The 24,764-nt window shown below is 27.6% G+C and overlaps 1 protein-coding gene across 1 annotated transcript; it reads right to left on the bottom strand.

Moving 5' to 3' along the window:
- Positions 1-3,997: 3,997 nt before the first annotated feature.
- Positions 3,998-20,312, bottom strand: LOC145828994 (uncharacterized). The gene is made up of 6 exons (XM_082936738.1): positions 20,301-20,312; positions 14,442-14,603; positions 9,316-9,356; positions 5,472-5,626; positions 4,658-4,767; positions 3,998-4,156 (listed from the first exon to the last, which is right to left on the bottom strand). Exons 1-6 carry the CDS (start codon positions 20,310-20,312, stop codon positions 3,998-4,000), a joined length of 639 nt encoding a protein of 212 aa, XP_082792864.1.
- Between the last annotated feature and the right edge of the window lie 4,452 nt (positions 20,313-24,764).

The raw sequence follows: 24,764 nt of genomic DNA, 5'->3' as shown, positions 1-24,764 counted from the left end.
CTTGGAAATTAAACATAAGGAGCATGAAAGATGTAAAGTTGAATAAGAGAAAAAAAAACGGTAATATATAAAAATAATGTATTAAATGTAAATACAAGTTATGTATTAAACTAGGAAATATAATTATAGTATAATACAATTTATTAGTAGATTTTATGAGAGAAAGCTCAAAGATATCACTTGAAGAAGAATCGTCGGTTGTGTACACAGTTGCTTGAAGTTATCATGTCATTTGTTTAGTAATTGTTTACTATCTTCTGCTGTAATTGCCATTCGTTGAAGGTTGCATGTGTAGCAGATCTTACTTACACCACCGATGTTGTTGTTGGCGTGGTAAAGGAATTTCATTTTTAAACATTTCATTTTTAATTTGGTACCATACCTGTCAAAATACAGCGAAACGACAGGAGGTTATTTTAAAGATAGGTACGCTGGACGCAAGTATACTTTTAAGCACGTAACTAAAAAGAACAGCACAAGACTTTCAGATTTCGTTTCGCAGCATTTTGACAGGTATGGTATCAAACCAGAAAAATATTGAAGCATCCTTTACCATGTTAACAACAATATCGGTGGCGTAAGTAAGATCTGCTACACATGCAACCTTCAACGAATGGCAATAACAGCAGAAGATAGTAAACAATTACTAAACAAATGACATGATAATTTCAAACAACTGTGTACACAACCGACAATTCTTATTCATTAATATCTTGGCGCTTTCTCAGCTTTCACTTTTTTTTTTGCATTAAAACACACACACACTAAGTACATATGTAATAACATGATTGTTTATCCTAAGTTAATACATGTTTTTTATATAATTATTTTTATACATGTCACTTTTTATTCTTCAACCTAGTTTTTTTTTTCCTTTTATTTAACTTTACATTTCACATGTTCCTTCATGTGTTAATTTCCAAGCCTAATTAGAAGGCCGTATTAAACTCAGAGGTATACCGTGATTAATACCTTCTACGCCGAATAGATAGATGAGAAGTTTTTTTTCTACTGCGGGTTTATACTAAGCAGATAGCCACCTTGTTGTTTTACATTTATATTAAACAGATTTTCTATATTTATTTTATATTTAAAATAACTGTATGAGATCTGTTTAGTTTTAACAACCGATTGCTTTTTTCCAAAGTAGTAATCAATTATCTTACTTAATATGCTAAGTATATGCAATCTAAATTGTGGTGTTTTTGTGCACAGTGTTTTAACTTAATATTGCTCAGTACTTTGAATGTTTAATAACAATTTCAGTTTTGTTATTTTGTGTCTTTCGGGTCTGCATGTAAGTGGTTTTAGTTTTTTTATTTAAATTTTTATTCTATTTTACTTATGCTGTAATTGATTTTAAACCATTATGAACATTTCATAGATATGTATTAGCCCAAGTTTATGCAGCTTTAATCACCTTAAACTGTGATCAAATAATAAATTTACAACATTTCGTGGCACTGCAATTTAATTTATTAATTAGTTTGTTATTTCAGAAATTATTGTTTCTTGTTTAACTTCTTTTAACTAACTTATTATGTGTTTAAAAACTATGTTTAGTTGAAGGTATTGGCAGTAATTTTAAGGCATAAAAAAGATTATTTATCTTACAATGCGAGGCAAAGGAATTTTTAAATTATAACGAATTACAACATAATATATTGACGCAATTATTAATTATTTTTTCGAGTATCTAACGACCACTTAGTCTTATGAATTAGTGTTTCTTCAATTTTCATGTAAGTAGTTTATATTTTGATTAGTTATTTTATTTTTCACTTATCTTTCTATTTAGATTTGATAATTACAAATATTGTATAGCTTAACATTGTATCAATTACTAACCATTAATCAATAGTAAGTATTCTAATTTTTGTTAGTTTTATTTATACATCTTCTTTAGCTTCTGTTTTTGCTTACAGTATTTATTTTTTACAAGGATTCGTTGAAGTCTATTAAACTGTCAACACACTGAAATATGTGTTAGTTTAATAAATAAAGCAGTATTGTGTATATTTTTACTGTAATTTAATTATCAATTTAACTTTTTTTAATTGATAAATTGTGTACCGTTTTATTTTTGCAGCTTTGTAAATCTTTTAAAAATTCTTCGTTAAAATATATCTAAAACAGATTAATAAAGAGTAAACTTTATTATGACTAAAGTTATATTTTTTCAGATATATGTATTTATAATCTATATTAATAACTAATAATATTTTTGATTTCTATATAAAAAATTACAAAAGAAAAACTTTTGCACTAAAAACTAGTAAAAATACTGACTAAATGTCGATATTTTCAATTTAAAGTTTATTAATTTTGACCAACTCTAACTGATTATAAAAGTTAAGTTAAATCAAAAACTTTAAAAATAGACTTTAAATTTTCACTTTATATTTAGTCAGTAAATAAAAATTGTATTATTTAAAATAGTTAATTTACACTTTTACTATTATTTAAATAAAAACACGGTTTTCGAATTGACACGAATTTATTAATATTTACTAAACAACATTTACTACAATTTTCTAATAAAAAGAATCAGTTTTTGTACGTGTGATAGACATTAGAGTTGAAAAATCGTAAGACGTATTTTGAAAGCTTTACCTAAAACACTACAAGCAACAATACAGTATTTGTATAAAATCTAAATTCATCTTATTTAGCATTTATTAAAAAAATCATAAATGGAAAAAATTAATTATTATTAAATGACAAATTAAACGTTTTTTTATCAATGCAAAATCTGTAATTTTTTTTAACGTGTCATTTTGTTTGAAACTGGTTACATTAGAACTTTTATGTAAATTAATTGATGTGTATTCTTTATTTAAAAGTCTATGAAAATAAAATTGTTATATTCAAGCTCATAAAATAAACAACTTTGAAAAAAATAATCCGATTTAAACTGCATACTAAACTTTATGAAAAATGTTTAATATTTAACATATCAATTAATATTTATGAAATGAGAATTTGTGAAAAAATAGCAAAATATCATATATGTAAAAATTTAATCAAAAAAATTTTTTTTTCAAAAATAAAACTTTAAGTTAAAAAACAAATTTACATTTACAAGTTTTTGCTCGTTAAATACTTAACGTTATACATTAATAAAATAATTTTTAAACTTAAACCAAAATTTAAATTTTCAGACTAATATTTTTTAACCAAACATTTTTTTTTTTTAATATCAAATAGCAAAGACAACTTTTACAGAAAACTTTACTAGTTGCTGAAACTTAAAAGCTTTTATAAATTGTGATACTTGAAAAAAACAATCTAACACTCAATTATAAAAACGTTCAGTAAGTTTTGCAGAAGTTATAAAAGTAAAAATCAGAACCGTTGTATTACTAAAAAAATATTTACGAATTTTATTACTTTGAAAGTCAATAAAAAATAATACAACAAAAAATATAATCAGAAAAAAAAAGATAAAAATAACACTGCATCATAAAAAAATAGTTAAACATTTTAAACGAAAGCTAAACAATAAACTTCTACATTTAAAACTGTCAACTTTAAATCTAAAACTGAAACTTCAAATTTTGGTATGAGTAAAGTAACACTTTAAATTTAAAACTTAGCTTAAATGCATTTATTTTTAACATTGCTAGATAAAAGTTGTAATTTTATTTTATTTGGTAAGTTTTATTTGTAAACTGAGCACATCTTAATAGCAAAAACACGACTTACTTTACAATAAAACTTCAATAGTTTATCTAAAAATTTAAATCAGGTAACGATAAATTTTTACGTTTTATACAAATATTTTCTAATATCCAAAAAAAGGTTTTATAAACGTAATATTTTTACAACTTTTATAACTTGGAAAACTTCCTATTAAACTTCACAACAGGTCTTCAAAATCTTTAAATGCATTAACAACTAATGTGAAATTGCTAAAACTTTATGAGAAAAACTTGTGAAGTTAACTAAAAACAAACAAATCAAAACCAGTTTGCAAATTTAAAATGCATACAAACCATCAAGGTTTGTTTCTTGAGAGCTTTTTTATTGTTTTCTGAAGGTCCATGTTTTTCTTGAGCAGGTCCGTTGTCTTCGTGTCGTGCTGAGTTCTCATTTTCTTCATTTTCGTTTGGTGGTCCATCTTCATGCGGACCAAATTGGTGTTGAGTTCTGCTATCTGTTTTGTGAAATGAAATTAATTCTGAGTTTTTGTTAAATATGTTTTTATTGAAAATAATTATTGTTATATTTTTGGTTATCCTTGTTGTAAAAAAGTCATAAAACTTAACTGATATAATTTAGTCGGAATACAAAATACTAAATTACTAACCAAAATTTGTTAATTTTTTATGTATAGGAAACATATAATAAAACAAACATAGCAATATTCATTATGAATATTTTTTAAAGTTTTGTTATAGAAGTAATTAAACAAAAAACAATTTGACTACTTCGTTCTACTTGTTACTTTTAAAAAGAAATTGCTGCTTAACATCACATTACAAATATTCTATATCATCGCTTGAGATTTTCGTTTGTAAAGTACATGTTTTTATGAATACTAAACACATACTAATAGATTTAGATAAAAGCACACTCAACATTTTGATAAAAAACAACAAAAATTTTCTAAATTTAAACTAACAAGTCATGCTGTAAATACACATGCAAAACTGACCAGTTTGTCTTTTTTCAAGAGTTCGTCATTCTTCTGTTGAACTATCTTCTTGTACTTGGAAGCTTCGTTTCTGAGAGATTCCAGTTCCTTGGTACTTTCATTGTTGGCATCTGTGAAAAAATATTGTTAAGTTATTACCTGACTGATTTAATGCTAGTATTATATAATTTCATAAAATTTAACAAGTCTGACATTTTCAATGTGTTTTTATGACCATAAAAGATTGACTACTCTGAAATAAAAAGTTATTTTGAATATGTTAGTCTTAACATTCTTAATAGATATACAATCAAAAAGTTACAATGTTACAAGTAGCACATCAAGTATTATAACAAAACCTGAGTTACCTAAAACAAAAATTAAAATAATACTAAAAAAAAATTTAAGGGAAATATTTTCGGGTATATAATTTACTTTTATACATTTATTTTTCTGTTACTAAATACTAAATACAACCAACCGAATCTGAAACTACCACCAGAAATATATTTGTTTGTAAGGTTTTTAAACAATCAAACACTCTTACACAATCAAAATAAACATTTAAAAGTAAGAACTCTGAAATAGGAAATAAATATAATTTGAAGTTATCACTGGTTTTACTCCCAAGTTGATAGTTAGTAAATACAGCTCACAGAAACTGTTCCCAGCTTCAATGAACGGGCCGGCTCTACAATAAAAAAAAGTACTAGTTGCCTGAAACAAAAGTAGATACAACTTGAGTTTTACATAAAAAAAAGTATCTGAAAGATAACTTGAGAGTCTGCTACTATCATTATTTTTTTTATTTTTTGTTAGAAAACAAACCACTCACCGAACGTGAAACTACCGGCTTCGATGAAAGGCGGCAGGGAGTTGATCGAACTCAAGCTCGGCACTCCGCTGACTCCGCTCTCCACAGTGGTGATCGAGCTTGAAGCGGATGGAACCACACCAACGTTGTGACGCGTGTCCGCATCTTTCACCCGCCTGTATGACGTCATAATGTTTAAACAGCTGTCAGCACAAAATTCTCGGCCAAAAGATTATCAGATCTTTGGTTTAACATAATAACACTAGAATATTTAACTGTTCAAAATATAGATTTAAAAGTTTGCTAACAAAAGATCCTAATGAAACAAGTTCACTGAAATATAAATAAAAACAATTAATACAGAATCCTTCTTTTATTACACTGACATATGTTTCTGTGTGTTAACGAATCAACACACTTCAACTGGGTTCTGTAAAAAATAAATACTGTAATGAAAGACTAGAAGCTGAGGTGGGTGTAATCATTGTTCATTTAAACAAAAATAAAATAATTTCTACATATTTTTAGAGGTTAATAGTTTATAATAGGTAAAATACTAAATGTTAAACCAGACTGTTATAAATATATGTAATATTTGTTACTATCAAGTCTAAACTAAATATCTTATTTTAAATGACTTGATAATAACAAATATTACATATATTTATAACAGTCTGGTTTAACATTTAGTATTTTACCTATTATAAACTATTAACCTCTAAAAATATGTAGAAATTATTTTATTTTTGTTTAAATGTATACATGTATACACCCACTTCAGCTTCTAGTATTTCATTACAGCATTTATTTTTTACAGAACCCTGTTGAAGTGTGTTGATTCGTTGACACACAGAAACATATGTTGGTACAATAAAGGTAGATTACTGTATAATTTGTCATTACAATATCTATACACACAGCAAAGTTGGGTTGAAAAACCAATTGCGAATTATGCGAAAACTAAAACGCGCAAAACAATCCAAGGGAAACTTATCAGTGAGTATTTTTATTTCGCAGTTTTAATATTAAGGTTTTATAAACACCTAACGAAATGTATTTTGTAATATTAAAAGAAAGTTATTGTTAATAGTATTATTTTTACAAATGATTATGATTTACGTTGTGCATCTGTGTTTACATGCAATCAAGTTTACAAACTAAAATAGTTTTTGAAACTTCCTTCAGCTAATGGTTCAAATTGATTGCCAGTCCTACAAATTCCGAAAATGAGTTTAAATTATCAATATAAATTTTAGAATTTTATTAAACGCGTTTTTGCCCTTTACAATGAAATCATTCCATTAAATGATAACTCGAACAATTGTAAAACAATCAAGTAGACAAGTTTGGTCATTTCCGATACATAGAACTAAATATCTGATAACAATCCAAAATGTTAATTGAAAATGTAAAAAAAAAATTACCCAAAATTTGTATTCTTTTAAAAATATCAAAGTAAAAAACAAGGCATTCTAAGTTGACCTACAAAATTGTAAGTTTGTTACTAGGTGTTAGTTTCTAAAACACGTACAAACTTCGGCACAAAACACAAAAGGAGAAAATTAGTAAGTAGAACAACTAATGCATGCAAATTGTAATGAGTAATGTATATTAAGTGATTGAAAAAAGTTAAGAAAATTTACAAAATGAAATTTCAAAGCAAAATTGAATCGTGAAAAAATATGAAAACTTATGGTCGTGAAGGGGGTCCCTTAATTTATACAAGTTGATTTTAATATTTATACGTCGATATGATAAGGGGGTTCCTCAAAAAAAAATTAAAAGTAGACTAAATATAAGTGAAGTTTCAAGTTATTTTGACTGAATGAATTTGAAAAATTTTATACTATATAAAAACTTGCGTCCAACTAAAACTTTTGACACAATATAATATTTGTAAAGAATGCCTTGACCTCCCCCTATGGCATTTTGTTTAAATAAATAACTTTCAATGATATTTTAATTTAATGTTAGCATTTTAGAAACTAATTCCTTTAACTAACTAGACACACTGCAAAGTTGAGTTAAAAAACTAATGCTAATTTTTCAAATACTAATATGGAAAACAATGGAATTTTGTAAGTAACTAACTATAAAACAGCTTAAGGTATTGAACAACTGATTCAGATTAATTAGCATGCAAGCAAAATTTAAAAAATAATAATTGTTTTATAACTCGACATTGAGAATTGCAAATAAAAGTTTTAAACTGTTACATCGCTCGAAATTTAAATATTCTAAAACTTAATTTAATTTCTATGTAAAATACAATGTGACACGAAACAAATCTTTAAAGAATGATTTTAAATTTTTTAAATAATGACTGCAATGAATCATCAAGTATCTCATGCTGCATTAAGTTTTAGTGTAAAATCATGAAAAACACAACTATTGATTTTATTAAGTTGAGAGTATATATTGTAGTTAACAACTAGTCATATATTGTGACCATACCTTGACAACCTTGGGTCTTTCAATACGTTGATTTGGGTATACACTTCTTTGTAATTGCTGGGGTAAACAAAAAAAAAATAAATAACAGAGCACTATTAATGTTGAGTTCTCGTTATTAGCAAGTAAACTTATTTTTTTAATCTTTAATAAGTACTTTTAAGTAAAATCCTTTATGAATTTTGGAAAAATATGTTAAAATGAGGTATAGACTATAGATTATAATATAGTAACTTACGTAGAGAAATTGTTTGAAAACTTAACGTAAAACTACTTATATATAACATAGCTGATATAAGTGTATAATAATATGAATAAATTTTTAAAAACACCATTCAAACCATTACAACGAATAGTATCAATGCTAAATTAATCACGTAAAAGCAATAAAAATAGTCTACTGTTTCATAAAAGTATAAAAAATAAATTGAATAGAACATTACAAAGCTAAAATTTAAATGATAAAAAAATATAAAGCATACAAAGCATTTGGTAGGAGGTTAAAATTTTGATTAACTTTTTTATGAAATATTACTTTCATTAAAATACTTCACTTAATTTATCTAAAGTGCAAAACTATCGATTAATTTTTTTTTTTTTTTCAAAACTTATATAAATAAAGTTATATATAAAATTCTAAAATGTTACTGCTGACTTAGTTTAATCTCCTGTGCAGCTTATATGAATATTTTAAAAATATGCAAAGGTGTTAGAACTAAGTAAGGAATAAAATTAAGCAATTTTTATTTTAATTCAATATGTAGCTGCTAAAATTACTTGACTGCATGAAAGAACTTTGAGCTTAATTAACTTTAAAGAAATATTGAACTATAGTAGTAGTTTTGCATTCATTATCACAAATACTTAATAAAAACAAAAACAAAAATTGTTTAATATGATATCTGACCTAGTATTTAAATTGAAAAACTAATTAGAACAACTTATCATTTTTTTAAATAACAACAACAAACAGTTATACTTACTGAAAAAACTCACATTTAAATATGTACAGTGTATGTTAATAAGCCCTATATAACATTAGCAAAGGATTTTCAGAAATTCACATGCCAAAGTTTACAAGTATACCTTAAATAAATTAACATAATTTTTAGCCTATTATTAAAACTATCCCGGTTTTTTGAACTGACTTAAAATACATATTATAAAGTAAAGTCTTAATTGGCTTGTAAACAGTGAGAAAAAATTAAGTTTTTTAACAACACTTAAAAATCTACTAACAAAACTAGCTGATGAAAATTGATCAGCAAGAGTATATATTTAAACTAAAAGTGACTAACATATTTACCACAATAAACAAAAAAAATACAAAGGAATTGACTAAAAAATGCTAATTTTAGTACTATTTATGGTGTCCATTTTTAATCATTTATTTAATCAATAAACAAAAACAAACCTTCCGTTAGTTAATCCCTTTCCTTGCGCCGCTATAAGCTCCTGAAAAACAGTTACTTTCAATTAATAGTTTTTCTAAAGTTTACTAAATCTAAATTTACTTAACTTTTAACTTTGACACATGTAGTTATAGTTTTATTGTAAGTTATATCTTAATATAAACTTAATCACTAAAACTTCATGGTGATCCAGGCTTATGTCTTCATTTTCGGTTTCATTTTAAATGCATTGTATATATATATATACATTTATATATAGTTCTAAATGCAAAAACTTGTAGGACTCTAGTTTCGTGCATATGCACTTCTCAACTGCAAGTTTTTGTATCTTTAAATAAACTATTTTTATTAAAAAATGCCTTATGGTGGGCTCTGTGTTGACAAATTTAATTTATTAAGTTAATCAACTTATTTCTCTATATATTTATAAAATAAGGTTGTTATTTAAACTTAAACACCTTCTACTGAGCCACACTTAAAGGGCTTTTAAATAATTTATTAGAAAAATAAGATTTCAAAAATACTGGTACACGTGTTTTATAAGACTAGACGCCTTAATCTGAAGCGCAAAAACATTGATTTAAATTAACTTGGGAGGTGATAAAAAGAGCGCAGCCAATAGCAGATGGTAATAACCCTGTTTGTAGAGAATAAACTTCCGTTATGTATGCATTAAAAAAAGGAAGGTTGTTTAAATAAGGAAGTGTATTCATATCGTCTTGTCGACATATGAAAAAACTCCTCTTAAAATACAACTAATTTTGAAGTATTTTATAGTCACTTAACTGTTGTTTTTGTTAATTTTGGTTGTTTGGAAGTTTGCTGGTTGTTCGATTTTTGTACTGAATTCTTGTAATGCACAATATTACGTCATACTGTTTTTTGTTTTTTTGTATAACTTTTGCTTCTATGTTTAGCAAAGTGATTTTTATTTAAATTTAGCTGGCTGAAGATTAAGGCGTCTAGTCTTATGAAACACGTGAACCAGTATTTTTGAAATCTTATTTTTCTAATAAATTAAGTATATATATATATATATATATATAAAAAAAGTTTTATTCAAAGATGAAAAAACGAGAAGAACTCAAGTTTCGTGATTACTCACTCATCAGCTTCAAAACAAGTTTAAAATAAAGCACAAAACAAAATCACTAATGAAGGTAAAAAATTTTTTGCATAAATAGATTATGACGTAATTTTGAAACTATCAAAAATCGTGCAAAACGGCTTGTGCAAAAACTAATCCACCAACAGACAATAAACTAGCGAAAATTCATATAACTTCAGTGAGTAATTACATATTAGGACAGATAATTGGAAGAGATAAAGATAAAATTAAGATGCAAATTGAAATTTAGGTTATTTTAAGATGAAATTAAAACTTGTTAAACTTTAAAAGCGACTTTTTTATATGTCTACAAGACGATACAAACTCGCTTCTTTTGTTCAAACATCTTTTGTCTTTCAGTGCATATACAACGGCTGATGCTTCTTTGAGACACAGCCTACATATCGGGCTATTGCCGTCGGCTATAGGCTGTGCTCTTTTTATAACTTCCCAGGATATTTCGTAGTCAATGCCGCTGCGCTTTAAGCCACAAACATACTTCGAAAGTTCAGTGTCATTTTCATATATGCCGCCTTTAAAAGATTTTTTATGATTGGCATACCTGAATCTAAACTGAGTCGAGCACAAGCCGACATAGAACCTCGTCTCAACGCCAGAGTTAACTGTGGCCTTGTAGACGATGTTCTCTGAACGGCAATTACCCCCTTTCAAATTATATTTACAGCTACCAGCGCAGCCGCATTCACTTCGAATTCCTGAGTTTTGATTTAAAATTTTTTGGTTGTGTGCCTTAATGATATTCTCTAAATTTGCCGTACACGAATAACTTATAGCCGACGGCAATAGCCCGATATGTAGGCTGTGTCTCAAAGAAGCATCAGCCGTTGTATATGCACTGAAAGACAAAAGATGTTTGAACAAAAGAAGCGAGTTTGTATCGTCTTGTAGACATATAAAAAAGTCGCTTTTAAAGTTTAACAAGTTTTAATTTCATCTTAAAATAACCTAAATTTCAATTTGCATATTAATTTTATCTTTATCTCTTCCAATTATCTGTCCTAATATGTAATTACTCACTGAAGTTATATGAATTTTCGCTAGTTTATTGTCTGTTGGTGGATTAGTTTTTGCACAAGCCGTTTTGCACGATTTTTGATAGTTTCAAAATTACGTCATAATCTATTTATGCAAAAAATTTTTTACCTTCATTAGTGATTTTGTTTTGTGCTTTATTTTAAACTTGTTTTGAAGCTGATGAGTGAGTAATCACGAAACTTGAGTTCTTCTCGTTTTTTCATCTTTGAATAAAACTTTTTATTAACAAAGCCCTCAAGGTGGGCTCAGTGTGAAAAATTTAATTTATTAAGTTAAATAACTTAATTCTATCATTGCTCCTATTTATAGTTGAGCACAGTAAACTTTTATAAATTCTAAATTGATCAAAAAAGATGTCAAATTTTAAGAAGTTTGAAATTAAGCATTCGACGAAAAATATCCCAAATGCAAGTGAATCAGTATACAAAGAAGCCCTTATACAAAAAACACAACATCTTGTTAGGCGTATGAGGTGGAAGGCAAAGTTTTTCGAAGAAGAAGATGTGTCAACAGAAGATCATGACAACTACGGCTTCAAAACCACACGTACACCAAAGCCGATAGAACATCTGCAGGCTTTTGAAGAAGATCTAATCAGAATGGTGCAAAACGTGGAATTCAGAAAAACAAGAAGCCAATTCCAGACGGAACTATTAAAAATTGTGCGGGATATAGGTAAGTGCAAAAATTTGATTGTACCTTCAGACAGAACTGCAAACTTTTATGAAATTTCAGTGAGTGAATATAGAAAATTATTAATTAACAACATTACTAAAGACTATGTAAAATGTAATATAACAACTTTAAATGAAATAAACTTAGAAGCTAAAAATTTAACAAAAACACTTAAAATACACGACAGAATAAAAAAACTGCCGTTAAAAAGTGCATATATAACGGTTAAAGACCACAAAGAGAATTTTTTAACACACCCTAAATGTAGATTGATTAACCCAACTAAGTCTGAAGTAGGACGTATATGTAAGGTCAAAATCGACCGCATCAACAAAGCTGTGCGTCTGAAATCCAAACTTATGCAGTGGACCAACACAGACCAAGTCTTAAGTTGGTTTATTGGATTAGAGGAACAGAAGTACAGCTTTTTCAAGTTCGATGTGGTCGATTATTATCCTTCTATTAGTGAAGAGTTGGTGATTAAATCACTGAACTTTGCTAATAATCACATTAGCGTACCTGCCGAGGACTTAAGTCTGATAAGAAATGCCTGCAAATCGGTACTCTGCGAACAAGGAGCTCTGTGGTGTAGAAAGGGAGTAAATACCACCAACTCACTTTTTGACGTAGCACAGGGGTCTTACATGGGCGCAGAACTATGCGAACTTGTTGGACTTTTCTTGTTAGACGGGTTAAAAGATATCTTTGGTTTAAATAGAGTTGGGCTATACAGAGACGATGGTCTAGCTGTATTGCCCAACTCTTCTGGCTTTAAAGTTGAGAAGCTAGAAAAACAAACACATGCCTTCTTCAAATCTATGGGGTTGAGAGTCACTGTGGAATCTCCACTAGTGATAACTGACTTCCTAGATGTGAAGCTCAACTTGAATGATATCTCTTTTATGCCTTACAGGAAACAAAACGCTAAAATTATGTATGTCAACAAACAATCAAGCCACCCTAAAAACATTATAAAACAAATTCCTAACATAATAAATCAACGCCTAAATAAACGATCAAGCAAAGAAGAAAATTTTTTAAAGACTAAAGATGAATATGAAAAAATAATGAAAAAATGCGGATACGACAACAAACTTAAATTCGAAAAACCTGAGCAACAACCCAATAATCAAAAACACAAAAGAAAAAGAAATGTAATCTGGTATAACCCTCCTTTTAGCAATTCTGTAAAGACTAATATTGGAAGAAAATTTATAAATCTAGTCAAGAAACACTTCAATAAACAAAATCCGCTAACTAAAATCTTCAACAAACATAATATGCGAATAAGTTATTCGTGTACGGCAAATTTAGAGAATATCATTAAGGCACACAACCAAAAAATTTTAAATCAAAACTCAGGAATTCGAAGTGAATGCGGCTGCGCTGGTAGCTGTAAATATAATTTGAAAGGGGGTAATTGCCGTTCAGAGAACATCGTCTACAAGGCCACAGTTAACTCTGGCGTTGAGACGAGGTTCTATGTCGGCTTGTGCTCGACTCAGTTTAGATTCAGGTATGCCAATCATAAAAAATCTTTTAAAGGCGGCATATATGAAAATGACACTGAACTTTCGAAGTATGTTTGTGGCTTAAAGCGCAGCGGCATTGACTACGAAATATCCTGGGAAGTTATAAAAAGAGCACAGCCTATAGCCGACGGCAATAGCCCGATATGTAGGCTGTGTCTCAAAGAAGCATCAGCCGTTGTATATGCACTGAAAGACAAAAGATGTTTGAACAAAAGAAGCGAGTTTGTATCGTCTTGTAGACATATAAAAAAGTCGCTTTTAAAGTTTAACAAGTTTTAATTTCATCTTAAAATAACCTAAATTTCAATTTGCATCTTAATTTTATCTTTATCTCTTCCAATTATCTGTCCTAATATGTAATTACTCACTGAAGTTATATGAATTTTCGCTAGTTTATTGTCTGTTGGTGGATTAGTTTTTGCACAAGCCGTTTTGCACGATTTTTGATATTTTCAAAATTACGTCATAATCTATTTATGCAAAAAATTTTTTACCTTCATTAGTGATTTTGTTTTGTGCTTTATTTTAAACTTGTTTTGAAGCTGATGAGTGAGTAATCACGAAACTTGAGTTCTTCTCGTTTTTTCATCTTTGAATAAAACTTTTTATTAACAAAGCCCTCAAGGTGGGTTCAGTGTGAAAAATTTAATTTATTAAGTTAAATAACTTAATTCTATATATATATATATATATATATATCAAATGTTAAAAATATGTACTTATTTTTTCATCCATGTTTTACAAACAACATACAAACCTGATCTTCAGCGTAGACGCACTCCTCAACCTCGTAGACAACTTCTTCCTCCAAAACCACCTCGCTCGAAGCGTTTGCGGCCATCTGACCACCGTTGCTTGACATCGTCTTCTCCTCTTTCGCTTTGAGGAGGCACTCGAAACAGTATATCTTGTCGCCGAGCTGTTAGTAAATAGTTTTGTCATATTACGGAAATAATTATAATGTTTTTTTATTCATAAAAAAATTTCACTTTCACTTTCAATAAATTCTTTTCATTTTCAAAGTGGTCAAAGTAACAGGATCATCAATACATATAGACAAAAACTTAGATGTGTTTGTTTAAAAGTATTAACAGTGTTCGAAAAAAAAAACACTAATAGTTAAGAAACTGAAAATAAGATTAATAAAAAAAATGTATTTTTGTTATAAAAAAATAGTTATTAATATAAAAACAGCATTTTTTTAACAATAATTAGTTTATTTAATTTTATCATACAACTATTCAAAACCTTCAAACAAATTTATTAACAAATTTAAATAAATAATTATGTTTTGTTTCAATATTTCTTATATACATATTAAACTTTCTTGAATGGTCTTCCCTTAGTTCAATTTTAGCTTAATACTACACATATCTATTACCAATCTCAAATTGCTCAAATAATGATTGTTTTTACTTATTTCAGATTTAATGAAAATTACTTCAGCCTTTTGACTATGTTTTATTTTAGATTTGTATATTCTAGAAATTAACCATTTGGGGTAGACAAATTTGTTCAGACACTGCAACAGGAATTCATTTAACAAATTAATTTTAATCACTTTACAATGAGAGTTCATCAGTTTATTACAAGACTGTAGAGTTGGTTTAGCATAGAATTTCTTTAATACTTCAAACATTATCAGCTAATTCATATTTAATGCAAAAACAAATAAATAAAACACTCTCTCAAGTTTTTTTCTGTGACAGTTTATACGTATTACACTACTTTTCGTCAGAACTTAACAGTAGAACAAATTTAAAACTATGAATAAGTTTTTAAACAAAAACACAAAAAGTTAAAACTAACAAAGTAATAAGCACAATAAATAATCAGTGTAAAGTAATAAATAATTAAACTCAAATACTACTAACGGATAAAAAATAGATAATTTAACTAAATAAAGACACTTTGTAATCAAATTCCTTCTGTTTACACAGTTCTGGTTTCTCCAAAAATATAGAGATAATACTTACACTACCAATCGTTTTGTAGTAAGAAACGAAAAGTAAACCTAATCAAAACGGAGCATACAGAATCTGTTCGAAAGAATTACTTCATTCAGAGGTTAAGAGAATAAAAGAAATTTTAATAAAAAATGGTTACCCACCAGATTTGATTAAGAAGGTGATAAAATCACACCACAATAACATAAATCAACCTAGGCTATTTGGACCGGAGAAGTTCCCAGCAATATTAAAACTACCTTATATTAGAGAAAAATCACGAGTATTTGAGAGCAAACTAAAAGACTTAACAAAAACATCTTACAATCAAGTGCTTCCAAGAGTTATATTTCTTTCAAATCTTTATTAAAAGTGCAGTTGAAGGACCCGATACCAGACCAAGACAAAAGTTGTGTAGTATATAAGTTTAATTGCTCTTGCGAAAAGAGCTATATCGGTCAGACCTCTAGGCACTTAAAAACCAGGATAAAAGAACATCTACCTGCTTGTGTATTGAATTTCATTGAACAAGAACCTGAAATTAAGACAATAGCAACAAAAAACGCAGCAAAAAGATCTTCAGTTGCAGAACATCTAATAAATAATAGAGATTGTGCTAGGAAATATGACATATCCAGATTTAGAATAATCCATCATTGCAATAGTGTGTTTGATCTCGTGAAGTTGGAGGCTATCTCTATATTTTTGGAGAAACCAGAACTGTGTAAACAGAAGGAATTTGATTACAAAGTGTCTTTATTTAGTTAAATTATCTATTTTTTATTCATTAGTAGTATTTGAGTTTAATTATTTATTACTTTACACTGATTATTTATTGTGCTTATTACTTTGTTAGTTTTAACTTTTTGTGTTTTTGTTTAAAAACTTATTCATAGTTTTAAATTTGTTCTACTGTTAAGTACTGACGAAAAGTAGTGTAATACGTATAAACTATCACAGAAAAAACTTGAGAGAGTGTTTTATTTATTTGTTTTTGCATTAAATATGAATTAGCTGATAATGTTTGAAGTATTAAAGAAATTCTATGCTAAACCAACTCTTCAGTCTTGTAATAAACTGATGAACTCTCATTGTAAAGTGATTAAAATTAATTTGTTAAATGAATTCCTGTTGCAGTGTCTGAACAAATTTGTCTGCCCCAAATGGTTAATTTCTAGAACAGGGGTCGGCAAACTGCGGCCCGCGGGCCAATTGCGGCCCGCAAAGGGTAAATCTGCGGCCCGCGAGCACGTTATTTTTTTGAATGGAATGCGGCCCGCGAAAGAAAATTTTGTGGCCCGCGAGCATGTAAAAGTGGCCCGCTGAGCAAAAATATATTTCAAGTAAAATTTTTTTCGGTAATTCGATTTAATTTGTTTAGTTTGGTTTTAAGTCTCTGTATAATATTTAAAAATAATTAGAAGAAGTTGCTACTTTAATTTAAATATGTGAAAAAGACAGATTAGCATTCTAACAGGATATTTTTCTGAGTTTCATAATAACTTCTATTTTACAACAGCAAGTAATTATCCGAAAAAAGAGTGCTTGAATTTAATAAGTTAGTTATATTATACCTACTTATCAAATAAACCAAATGCAAATGTTTTCCATTTTGTACAAAAGTAATGCACAGTAATTAACTAAAGTGTCATTTCTTTATAGCTTAGATATTCTTTCCAACATTTTTATACCTAAGTTTCTTTTATATATTTTTATTTGTAAATGTTATGTTTTAGTGTAAAAACATTTAAAATAACATAGTAATAAGAAAAAAAGGTTTATTTAAGTTTTGTTTTGACACATTTTTGTTTTTTAGAAGTTTTCTTTGCACTTGAACTAATTTATATGCACACCAACTTAAAAAAATGCTCATATTTTAAACCACTTTTTATAAAATACTTAAGTTACTTTAAGTTTAGTTAATGCATAATTTTCTAAGTTTGTTTATTCTACATGTAATATCTAAATTTGTACAGACACAATTAAAACAATATATATGACATAAACTAATATAGTTTTTGTTAGATATACATTTTCATTTTTCAAACATTGATTTGTCAAACTAAATTAACTTTTATGCTTTGCATATCAATACACACATTTGCTGTTTTTCGGAGCTACCTATTTAATATAAACTAGACTTAGGGATAGTTTATAAACATTGATACACACTCAGACTATCACTATTTGAAGACTTCAAATCTCAGGCCAACTAAGTCATTTTATAAGTTTTTGGCTAGAATTGTTTTTTGTATACTAAAGTATCAGAAATGTTTTTGTTAATTTAGGCTGGCTTTTTTGCTTAAAAGAGTGGCAAATTAAACTTATGATGTAAGTTTTGCTTAACCCAAAGTGTTAGTTTCAGTTATAATATATGTTATAATATATCAAGTTCAAGCTTTGAACTTGAAAATGTATGCTTAAAAATTTTGGAAAAAAACTTGAGTTTGAGAACTTTTGAAAAAGCCTGGAGTTTCAAACAATTTTTCCATGTAAAGTACAAAAAATTTAGCAAATAAATATTTCTCTATTAAAAAATATAATAAAGTAGCTTAACAGTGTTTTTTAATATTGATATACTTTTTAAGACATTTTTTAAACTTCATTTCAACTTTATAGTAAAAATAAAAGAAGGAATTGTACTTCTAAAAACTTTTGGTGCATTGCACCTTTACTTGTAAAATTTCACCGATTGTTGTGCTTCGTCTTTGAACTAAACCAAGAAATTATACAAAAGTGTCAAAATTAAAAAACGTCTCTAATAAAAATTCTCAGATGAGCAATAGTTTTTCTATCTTTGCTCTCATCTTAACATATTGATTAAAGTCATAATTTGATTTATGCGACTTTATAACCTTAATGCATTTCCTAAATAGGACTTTTTGTTGTCATTGAAGAAATAAACAAAAGTTTTTTCATTACTGCCAACAAAAATTCTTTAAAAAAGTTTTCAATTATAAACGGTATCTCATTATTAATAATATATTTTGCGACTTTATAACTTGCCTTAACAACTTTTTTCTGATAATTCTGTAGTTACTGAAGATAATCATGTGCTTTGTTGGAACTGACTTTGGTGATTTGTTTTTTATCGTTTCTCGCAATAAATCCTAACTAACGTTTTTTTTTGTTGCTCGTCTTTTATTTTACAACTAATATTTTTAAATGCTTATTGCAGATAAAGAATTGCTGTAATGCTTAATAAAAAAGAGGTTTTTCTCTTCGCTAATGACTCAATTAAGTTTTATACTTTTGTTTAAAATGTTTAAGAAAGTTAATTGTCTATTCTAGCTGACTTAAATATTTTTGGCATGTAATTTGTTTACTGTTAATAAGTTTCGTTATTTCTTTATGTTGTGAACTTTGTTTTAACTGGGTTGCTACACAAACAGGCTATTTTAAAAGCTTGAAAACTCAGATGTGTGTGAAACTTTTATTTCAAACACTTTAAATAAATCTTAGAATTCCCAGAATAGTTTTTATGACTGTAGTGTAGTTTACTAATTGTAGTTTTTTCTTGTTTTTTACACTTTGTGTACTTTTTAATGATGATGATATTTTTACTAGGTACTTGAGCTTGATTTACAACGATTTACTAGCTTTTTAAACTTTTAATGAACTTAGGCTGGTTTGATACAACTCAGACATTTTTGATTTTTAAGTGACAACCATGTAAAAAACTAGTTACTAATAAGATATTTTATTTAAGTATTCGAGAATTAATTATGTTAAGAATTTGTTCTAACTTTCTATAATACAAACAGGTATTAATTTTATTAAATTAACTAATTACAAAATTTTTTAATGAATGTAAATTATTTAACACGCAACAACTTTTTTTTGAAGTTAATATTCTTAGAAATATGAAAAAAGGTGTAGGTAATATAACAAATTTATAAAAGTAACTAATAAATTGTCTTTCAAGTTCGGTTTTTATAGAGAGTTAAATTGTATGTAAAATTACAAAAGTATTAAATTTAACTTAGTAAGTGCTTATGAAAGTACATAGTTTATTAACACTTAAGTATATTAGTCAATGTAAATTTTATTTAAATCTTATTTAATTTAATTTAAATAGTCATTCTATGTATAGCTAAAAGTTATTTAAAATGATAAGGTGAATAAAAGTAGGACTTTCTTTGGTGTGACTAAAACTAAAACCAAAAGATTAGTCAAATGTCACTAAAGCTAAAACTGCGGCCCGCGAAGACTTTGTAAACTTGAAATTTGGCCCGCGACCACCAACTGCCTGCCGACCCCTGTTCTAGAATATACAAATCTAAAATAAAACATAGTCAAAAGGCTGAAGTAATTTTCATTAAATCTGAAATAAGTAAAAACAATCATTATTTGAGAAATTTGAGATTGGTAATAGATATATGTAGTATCAAGCTTAAAAATGAACTAAGGGAAGACCATTCAAGAAAGTTTAATATGTATACGAGAAATAAATAATTATAATTTTATTGTTTTGCTTGTACTTTAGTCAAGATCATATGTTTATAATATATTTCATGCTATACTCCACACTCGACAGAACATTACAGATCAACTTTTAAAAGCAATATTATACAACTATAACAAAAAATTTAAAACTTACAAACTTATCAGTTCATATCAAACTTAATCTAATGCAAACAACTACAACAGCAATATCTGTACAAACAAACAGTTTTTCTCATTATTTTTTTTTTCGTGTTGATTTGTAGACTTACTTGTTTTTGAGCAAAAACTAATAACACTATCAAAGTTTTTTAAATGTGATTAATAAAGTTTGAAAAGTAAGCTAGTGTTATACTTTAAGAATTAGTATCAAAAATATTTACTTATTGTACTTGATTTTCAAAATCATAACAAAATAAAACTTTGAATACATTTTTAAATAATTTTCTTACTAGTTTCAATTTAAATAGTTTAAATAACAACTATAGTGTATAAAATGAACATAAAAAATAGAATATTAAAACTATACTTTTAGCCTTACACACTAACTTTTGAAAATAAGTTAAACTCAACATCATAAAAACAATTTCAAAATTATGCCTCATGACGGTATGTAATAAGTAGAATAAACATAAAACCAAGTTCTTATATAAAACGTTTGTTAAGTTTGGCTAACAAATACAACAAATTAATTTTTCAGTATTTTATATACACTTTTGATCAAAAAGGGTAATACAAAATACTTAAAAATAAACTTAAACAAAATCATTAATGCATGTAATAACAATAAGCTAAAATACAATAACAAGTTATTTATGGTCAGCAATTACTTGTTAAAAATAGCCTTATTCAATTAATCTAAAAAAAAAAGTATATCAAAAACTAACACAAAACCAATTAGAATGACAAACTTTAGTTCAAAGACTCAATAAATACACAGTTAAAAAACAAACAATACATATCATAGCATTCATATACAATTAATCCAACAAACCTTGGTTTTTGGGCTGTCAAACGCGCACTTGGAGAGACATCCGTGACAGACAACAGGCTTGCCGTACTTCTGGAGCAAGTGACAACAACGCTGGCATTTTGAACCTATAAACGCAGAAGGGAGACGGCAGATGGCACATTTCTTCGGCTGTTAAGTAAGGCAAGTTTAATTTTCAATGTAAAAATAAAATATTTTTAAGTGTACAACATTTTTATTTTAAACTTTATCAACACAAATTTAGGTCTTTTTTCTAAGTTATTCAGTGCCTGATGGCTGTAAAAATCATAATAAAATGTAACCTAGTTTTGTAAAGGTACTTTTTATAATTTAGTGTTAGTTTGCAGATTTTCTAAAAGCCACCAGTTACTTTTTGTCGGTTTAAAAATAACAAACTTTGAAAATCAAAGCAAAGAGTCCTTTACATAAAATGCATGCCAAAAACTAAGTGTTTTATGAAAAAAGACTTCATAAATACTAAGGTCATAAGAGGATCCAAGTTGTTGTTTACTAGATGATCTTGGTTTCTTGAGTTATTTTACCTTATTATTGCTTAACAAAGCTCAAAGTAGCTTTTGATATATAAGGCATCAAAGTTGTTGAGATTGTAGGTTCCTATAAAAGGCACAAACCAAAAATGTAATAGTGACCATTTCACTAAAAATAGTGTCTTGTTTAATTTTTAACCAAACTTCTTTAAACTTATACAGTGCTTATTAACTCATTTTGATGTCACTTATATGGACGCTCACTTATCCAGACAGTTTCAGTTAAGAAAAAAGTTCAATAATTTCAATATTAAGCACAAACTTTTTTTTGTGATACAAGTACTTAAGATAGGGTTTCCTAAACTGGGTCACATGGTCCCCTTGGGAGTCATTATAGAAAATTAGGGAGTCATAAGCAAGAAAAAGGGTGAGGGGAGCATGAGTAGTAAGGGAGCTATCAATCCATAATATCGAAAATACTCTAGATCAACATTTCTTAACCTGGGGTAAAATTACCCCTGGTGGTAAATTACCTTGTTGTAGGGGTAAATTTCTTTATTATAATTTAGGTATATTAATGTTTTTCAATTTTTTATTTAATTTATAAGTTAATACTTAACTGTAATTTTTTTAAAGTTAAATAATCACTTTAAGTTTTATTATTTTTTATATTTAATAAGCTTAAAGTTCATAAAATCTAGTATTTTTCCATAAATTAAACACTGTTTTGAATATTAAGGGTAAATTTGGTAATGATCTTTCAAAAAGGGGTAAAAAACTAATGCTCTTACAATACTGCTCTAGATATTTTAAAGTTGATGACAAAGAGCAAAAAAAAAAGATCTTAGGCGTATTTAAGGGTAGTTTTGAAACTTATACTAGATGTTATGGTAAGATTTCACTAATTTAGTGGTCCATAAGCTTAAAAACAACTTTTTGTACTTATCCAGACATGTTTACATAAAAAAACTTACCCCGCAAGTTCGGATAAGTGAATAAGCACTGTATTGTATATTAACCTTATATATTTTATTCATTATACTAGGGCAATTTTTTTTTAATGCAAAAAAAAAATATTTCTAACTTATATTGAAAGTTTTAGTCATTTAGTGTTTTTAAATCTCCAACCAGTCATTTTTTTTTTAATTGAAATGTTTTCTGAAATATTGAGGTATCTAACTAAAAAAATCCAAAGTAAACAATTTTTTGTAAACTTTAAAACTTCTTAAAAAAATTGTATTGAAAAAATTTATGTTTTTACAATATTGCAATATTTAAAAAAGCAGTTTGTGTTCTTGTATCTTATAAAATTTGACTTACAGTTAATTCTTTGAGCTTTCTTATAAAATAACAGTTGTTAAATTTTGTATAAAAAAATCTTACTTATACATATTTCTAAAATAAAATAATTTTTGATTGTAAAATTAATACTTATACCTAAGTTTTCTAAAATAATTTTCATAATCGCCTCCTTGGCAGAAAAATGAAAAATAAACTTTACTCATGGATCAGCAGATAATTAAGCACCAAAACAATATTTCACTTTGGCTTTTTTGTTTAAATCTTACATCAGAGTCAAACACTGAAAAGCAAACAAAAACTGTCAAAACAACAAACTAAATTATAATATATATAGAACTCTATAACTGTCCAAAATTTATAATAACTGTGGGAGACATTCCTGTGAATAAAAATGTTTGAGATTTTACAACAAAAACTTTCAAAACAGGTCAATAACTAAAAATTGTCTAAAAAAAAGAATTCAATAACTGTCCAAAATTTCAAAGTCACTCCCTCCCTCTGTTGCCCCCTGAACTACTAAAATCACCCAAAGGAATACCCTTCCTGAAACATTCGCTTAGACCAGGGTTTCCAAACTATTTTTAAATAGCCCCCTTTAAAGAAACTAAAAGAGCTATGGCCCCTTGTACTAAAAACTACCATAAAAAACACTTAAGACTTTTTTTTCTCTTTATCAACAAATCCAGAATATTTAGTTTAAATTATGACCTCAAGGCCCCCTGTGGCTTCTTTACTGTTCATACCCCCCTACACTTTGCTGCTCATGGCCTCCAAGGGGCCACTTGGCATACTTTGGGAAACCCTGGCTTAGGCAAACACTAACACTCAAATCAAGAAGCATAATACACTTTTAAAAACAAGATTAATTCAAAAAATTTAAACAATGTCATTGTGAAAAATCAACAAGTATCAAAAGCCTGCTTGACATGTGGCAACCGCTTAATAACAAAAACAAATAATTACCTTGCCGTACTTTTTCAACATGTCGCCACATTTTTTGCAAATGCATCTGTTTCCTTGAACAACTTTCACAGGAATTTTGCAGTGTCGGCATGCTGAAATGTTGGTCAACACGACAGCTGAGTTTGCAGTTTTTTGCATCTTTGCATGATGATTGCCATTCATAGCTGGAGCTGGCCTTTTCAACTGTTCTTTCTTTTCCTGCTTGTGCTGCTTCAACTGCTGACGCTTGTGTTTCTCTTGTTGCTGCCGCTTGTACTCTTCTTCCTCGCGATCACCACCGGGAAGGCACTCCTGTGAATAAAAATATTGAGGTTTTACAACAAAACAATTTATTTATAAACATGTAAGAAAAATATTTCAAAAACATTTATTTCAGCAACTAGTCTAATTTAACAATTTTACTTTAAAATTCTAACTTGTTATTCAAAAAAATTATAACAATAAGTATTCAAAAAGTATACAAGTACAGTAAACAAACCTTGCACAGGTGCCTGTGTTTGGACAGCAAGTTAAATGCAAAGAAGCGCATGCACCCTGTGCACACGCTTTGCTTCGCAGTCAACTGTGGCTTCTTTGTGGGAGACATCATTTACTTTCTATCAATTAATTTCTGTTTGAATGCATTTATATAGTATAAATCATATTCTTGAAATTAAAATACTTTTCCTCTATTAATTATTATTACACAAATTTTACATGGAAATTAGTTTTAAACTCTGTTATAAACAAAATCTAATGAAACCTTGTTAAATTAGTTTTATCAGACAAAGTATATAGACTTAATTTTAAAAGTAGTGTATTTTTTAACTAAAAAGCAGCCAGGTTGATTGAAAAAAAGCATGAATTTTAAACTAGCCTGAGTTATCATGAGTAGTCTGAATTTGTGTCATACTTTGCATAAACTGTGAATTTATTTTTAACCAAAAATATTTAGGAAAGCTAATTTA

The sequence above is a fragment of the Thalia democratica genome, chromosome 2 (genome assembly GCF_965202585.1).
Source record: "Thalia democratica chromosome 2, ktThaDemo2.hap1.1, whole genome shotgun sequence".
In the NCBI taxonomy this organism is placed as follows: domain Eukaryota; kingdom Metazoa; phylum Chordata; class Thaliacea; order Salpida; family Salpidae; genus Thalia; species Thalia democratica.
Note: the sequence above shows the minus strand (reverse complement) of the source record. Positions and strands in the feature narration are given on the sequence as shown.

What these genes read in the sequence shown, in the direction of transcription:
- LOC145828994 (XM_082936738.1), bottom strand. An exon ending in GCGTCTACGCTGAAGATCAG is followed by an intron (nt 9,357 to 14,441) that starts GTTTGTATGTTG and finishes ACTGTTTTTCAG; the next exon opens with GAGCTTATAGCGGCGCAAGG. An exon ending in TCTTGAAAAAAGACAAACTG is followed by an intron (nt 4,157 to 4,657) that starts GTCAGTTTTGCA and finishes TTCACAAAACAG; the next exon opens with ATAGCAGAACTCAACACCAA.